At 43.8% G+C, this 5,439-nt stretch overlaps 1 protein-coding gene across 2 annotated transcripts; it reads left to right on the forward strand.

Annotated features, from left to right (window-relative positions):
* Nucleotides 1–370: 370 nt before the first annotated feature.
* LOC121862819 lies at nucleotides 371–1,357 on the forward strand. 2 transcript variants are annotated; one of them, XM_042361138.1, is made up of 2 exons: nucleotides 371–822; nucleotides 907–1,357. In XM_042361138.1, the coding sequence occupies exons 1-2, from the start codon at nucleotides 517–519 to the stop codon at nucleotides 1,231–1,233; spliced, it is 633 nt and encodes a 210-aa protein (XP_042217072.1). In that variant the 5' UTR covers nucleotides 371–516; the 3' UTR covers nucleotides 1,234–1,357. The 2 variants fall into 2 exon arrangements, with proteins under 2 accessions (XP_042217072.1, XP_042217071.1); XM_042361137.1 differs by having other exon boundaries at nucleotides 371–528; nucleotides 592–1,357.
* The last annotated feature ends 4,082 nt before the right edge of the window (nucleotides 1,358–5,439 follow it).

Here is a 5,439-nt window from a genome sequence, read left to right on the forward strand (position 1 = left end):
CATCTCTTACTTCTCTCGATCTTACGAGTTTTCAATATGTACATAACGATGATATAAGCTGACCAAACTTCCATATTCTACAAAACTAATAGACCTATTGACGTAATAAACATAAATTTTTAACTTTACCGAAATAATATACAAATTGTTGTAAAGTGAATACATAAACTCTGATCATTAAAAGCTTCAAAAAGAAAACCAAATCTTGTACATAAGACAAATGGTCATACGAATGATATTAAAACCAAAAAGTTTTTAATGGAAAGATGAAGTGAAATTCTTCTTCATTTCCTGTATTTGTTTTGAAAAATCTACCAGGCAAGTAATGAGCCTCTCAATAATTGTGCGTCTATTTATGTATTGTATCGTATGTTGCGTATAATTAACATGTCTACTTTATCATACAGAAGCTGCTAGTGGCCGTGGTGGTGGTGTTGGTGGCCGGTGGTCACGCTGACGTCCACTCCTCAGGTGGAGCCCATCATGGGTCAGTCTCATCCAGACCTCATATAGGTCATGGTAGCCGTGGTGTTGCTCATGGTAGCCATGGTGTTGCTCACGGTAGCCGTGGTGTTGCTCACGGTAGCCATGGTGTTGCTCATGGTAGCCATGGTGTTGCTCACGGTAGCCGTGGTGTTGCTCACGGTAGCCATGGTGTTGCTCATGGTAGCCATGGTGTTGCTCACGGTAGCCGTGGTGTTGCTCATGGTAGCCATGGTGTTGCTCACGGCCACTCCACGGGACTTCATGGGTCCTACACCCCTCCAAGGCCAGTTTATGGTGGTCACCATACAAGCTATACGCCTCATACACCAACATATGGTGGTCACCATGCAAGCTACACTCCCCCTAGACCAACTTATGGTGGTCACCACACAAGCTATGCGCCTCATACACCAACATATGGTGGTCACCATGCAAGCTACACTCCCCCTAGACCAACTTATGGTGGTCACCACACAAGCTATGCGCCTCATACACCAACATATGGTGGTCACCATGCAAGCTACACTCCCCCTAGACCAACTTATGGTGGTCACCATACAAGCTACACTCCCCCTAGACCAACTTATGGTGGTCGCCATACAAGCTATACGCCTTATCAACCAACCTATGGTGTGTCTCATGGTGTCCATGGTGGGTCATCTGTGGGCAGGCACGTCGCTCCCCACCGTTCAGCAGGAGGCCACGGTTATGGCCATTAACATTCCTGAAACATGCAACCCAAAGTGAGGATGGCACAAGTACTTCAAGAACCTGCAAATGTGGTTCTTGAACCGTAAACTGGTTTTATTTATTTATTTAAATTTCTAAACATTTGTAACTAAATATCCAATAAAACTATGAAATATGAATAGAAAATTTTTGCATATCCTTTTAGACTGACGGTAATTGATGGAAGTATAGCTGGCGGACAGGATTCTGTCTAAAATCCCTTTCATATCCCCATAGTGTTCAATCTCTTTTTTTTTCTGATTATCTTTCAGATCATTGATAGTAATAACAAGGAACTTGTGGATGTGTTGTGTATTTTACCATTATTCATATTAGTTTCGTTGTGATCATTCTACCATTGGATTAAAGATTCTGACCAGTCATGAATGAGGGAATACAAGTGTCCAGGTATTTCGTGAACAATTCTTGGTTTATATATTGTATTCTAAAATGAGAGACATACTACAAGTTGCTGCTTGGAGAAATGAGTTTCATATTTAAGCTATTGTATATCTTTGTGAAAACGGACAATGGATTTAGAAATTAACTTACAGGTGACATTGAATTGGAGTGTGTTAACAATCAAATGCATCATTTGATATTATCTCTGGACCGCGACCTAGATGGTTGTCAAAAGGGACTGGCAGGGTCGTTCACAGATGTTGCACATGTGGGGGCTGCATCTAGTGCGGGAGGGGTGGCGGCGGCGTCTTTCCGGCGTTAGCTCTTGTCTGCCTCGGTATGCAGTCGGGCTATCTCGAAAGCATTGACACCTTCTCGTGTGGTGCTCCTCCAAGCGTTATGGTCTGGAGTAATCGTCTCCCAGGTGAGGGGGTCGATTTGGTACTTTTTAAGGTTTGTCTTAAGACTATCCTTATACCTTTTCAGTTGCCCGCCAGCATTACATTTGCTATTCGTTAGGTGACTGTTAAGTAGCTGCTTTGGTAGTCTACTGTCGTCCATGTGGGTAATATGGCCAGTCCAGCGTAGTTCATCATGGATAATGGTAGCCTCGTTGCTCTTGGAGTTGGTGTCAGCAAGAATACTGGCATTTGTTCTCTTGTATTTCCAGCGAACTCAGAGGATGGAACATAGGTTACCTTGGTGAAACTTTCAAGTGGTTTGAGGTGCTTACTGTATTTAACCAGTGTCTCGCTGCCATATAGAAGGGTGGGGAGGACCACTGTTCGATATATGTGCAACTTTGTAAAAAATTTCAGCTTCCTACAGCGGAAGAGACGGGTACGGAGTCTGCCAAAGGCTTGAGATGCACATCTGATCCAATGATGAATTTCTTCATTGATGTCCGCGGTGGTGGACAGGTGGGAGCCGAGATACCGAAAGTGGGTAACATTAGAGAGGGTAGTACTGTTAAGCTGGATGAATGGTGGAGGTGTGGTAAACCAGGGGCAGACTGAAAGAGAATCTGAGTGTTACATATATTCACCTTAAGGCCGAAGTGTGCATACGCATCTGCACTGGTGTTCAGGATCTCCTGTAGGTCGCGTTCACTGTGAGCGACAAGGGTGAGGTCGTCTGCATACCGAAGTTCAGTAATGGAAGCTGCCAACACCTTTGTTCCTGCCTGGATTGGTCTTATGTTGAAAAGACCCTTCATAAGTAAGGCATAAGTAAGGAAGGCAGCCATGAAAATTGAAATGAGAGTTGGTGTTAGTACACATCTTTGTTTTAACTCCATTTGGATGGGGGGGGGGGGCGTCTCAGACTGGGTGCTATTGTGCAGGACACTGTCGCTCATGCCATCGTGGAGTTGCCTCACAATCGCGATGAATTTTGGTGGGCAGCGAAAACGGCTGAGCGTCCGCCAGAGAGCTTCTCTGTTTACTGGGTCGAAGGCCTTGGTTAGGGCGATGAAGTTCATGTACAGGTCATGACGCTATTCTGTGCACTTTTTCTCTATCTGGCAGACCGTTTTGGGGCAACTTGATGTGAGAGCTTAACTCTGATGATCTGATGATTTGTGTCGCAGTGGGCTTATCCACGCATGGGTTGGGTGATGAGGCACCTCGGCGATCTCTTTCTCTGACAATGATGTAGTCAATGAAATGTCAGTGTTTGGATCGTGGGTGTTACCACGAACCCTTGAACCTGTCTGCTTGCCCAAACAAGATATTGGTGATAGTTAGGTTGTGTGCAACACACTAGCTGAGGAGGAGTAGTCCGTTGGGATTACACTTGCCTAGTCCATTTCTCCCTGTGGTTCCCTGCCAAATGTCAGTATCTCTGCCAACTCTGGCATTGAAGTCACCAAGGAGCACAGTCTTATGGTCTTTGGGGATAGAGGTTGGTACTTTGTCGAGGTCTGCATAAAAGGCCTCCTTGATGCCATCGTCTGCATCCAGTGCTGGGCCGTATGCACTGATGAGGAAGGCATGACGTGAGTGATTTAGTGTTGCACCGACTGGGGAGAAGGAGAGTTGCAATGAACTGCCGATAGCCCAGTTTGTTGGGTTTCGCCTTAGTAGCGTGTCCATCATACATTGCCTTCACCTGTCGGTGTAGTTATTGGGTTCCCATGTTGGTAACCTGCTCCGCCTATACCGCCGTTGGGGTCTTGTTGGAATTCTCTAAGCGTGCCTGTCTGATGCGGGGCTCCATGACAGATTTTTCGTTCGGGGTTTACTCCCATAGCCTTATACCTACCAAGGTTAATCTGCAACGCAGCGGGACAGTGGTTGGTAGGCACCAGGATGTGTCCACATGCCAGTGAGTCTATGCGCAGTCCCTCTGGGACTGCTGGTCTAGCCTCTGCCCACGAAGCACCCAGTTACTGTGTGTTGCCACAAGGAGGCACAGCTTGACTCTTCATGGTGAAGGGGCTGTGTACTGGCAGGGGAAAACTTCAGCAAGCTGTTTCCCTGTTCGCCACGAGAGCTAACCTGCGGCGGTAGCTGAATGCGAGAGAGCACACACACATACACACACACACACGCACACACACACACTACATCCTTGATCTATCAGACGCTGCTACTGCCGTGCAGCGGCCCCTCTTGGCTATGTTCGGCCATTCCCCACGCCCCTCTCCCCAACCCATCCTCACCCTGGGATATCAACATAATCAAAAGTGACAATTTCGTTTCGTAAAGCAGTGGGATCAGTGTTGTACAGTGATGAACAGTATTTAAGCTGGTGAATTCAGCACTAGACAGTACCAGCGAGAGCCACGATCCACCAGCAAGATAAGCACCCCTGGGAACCAACCACAATCTCCTGACCAGGTGGTGTTAATCACTCCACCCTGGGAACAACGAGGGGCCGGCTTTACACCTTACTACAAGATAACATAACACCTCCTAGATGAGAGTGAGGTACTGTGACACCTACCCCATGTCTTTGTATTTAATAAGTAATTTTTGGCTAATGTATATTTTCAGTATTGGGGCTGCAGAACTTTCTCAATAAACCGTTAATTATTATTATTATTATTATTATTATTATTATTATTATTATTATTATTATTATTATTATTATTATTATTATTATTATTACTATTATTATTATTATTATTACTACACACACACACACACACACACACACACAAAGGGGCACCCCATAGAAATTTTGTGCTTTACATTTCCAACAAAAACGTGAGACGAAAATCTCTTGTACACAGGAGCATGTTTAAAAGTTAGCGCGTCCTTGCCTAAGCCGATGGGCGTTACCTCTTAAAATACAGCCGAGGTTGGTTTCACCGGGTGCTATAAAAGACGTCCACGGCCCCACACTGACAACTTGTTTCTCAACCTCGACATGGTAAACATCTCTTACTTCTCTGGATCTTAAGAGTTCTCAAGATAACAATGAATTTTAAGATAATCAACTTAGAAAACAAATACAGTTTAGACACAGTGAATAACAGTACTAAATATCACACATTCCTAATAATGTTGAATTTATACTTAATAATCTCACTGTTTTAGAAATATGATAAACTTAACACAGCAAACTTTAAAAGGTAATACAAGGCCTTTGCATTGGGGAATATTTTAATAATTTATATTATAATTGGTTATTAACGTAAATATGAACTATAAGTTTTCAGGATTTGTAGTTGTTATAAAATCCTTAGTATTAGGCAAGAAATAAAACAGTTATTATACAACATATTTATAAAACTCGGTGCACTTAATACAACCTTTTTAATTAGTCACTTAATTAACTGTGTCTATTCCTGTATCGTACTGTTATACGTATAATTAA

This window comes from Homarus americanus, unplaced genomic scaffold, assembly GCF_018991925.1.
Source record: "Homarus americanus isolate GMGI-L3 unplaced genomic scaffold, GMGI_Hamer_2.0 scaffold42657, whole genome shotgun sequence".
NCBI lineage: Eukaryota > Metazoa > Arthropoda > Malacostraca > Decapoda > Nephropidae > Homarus > Homarus americanus.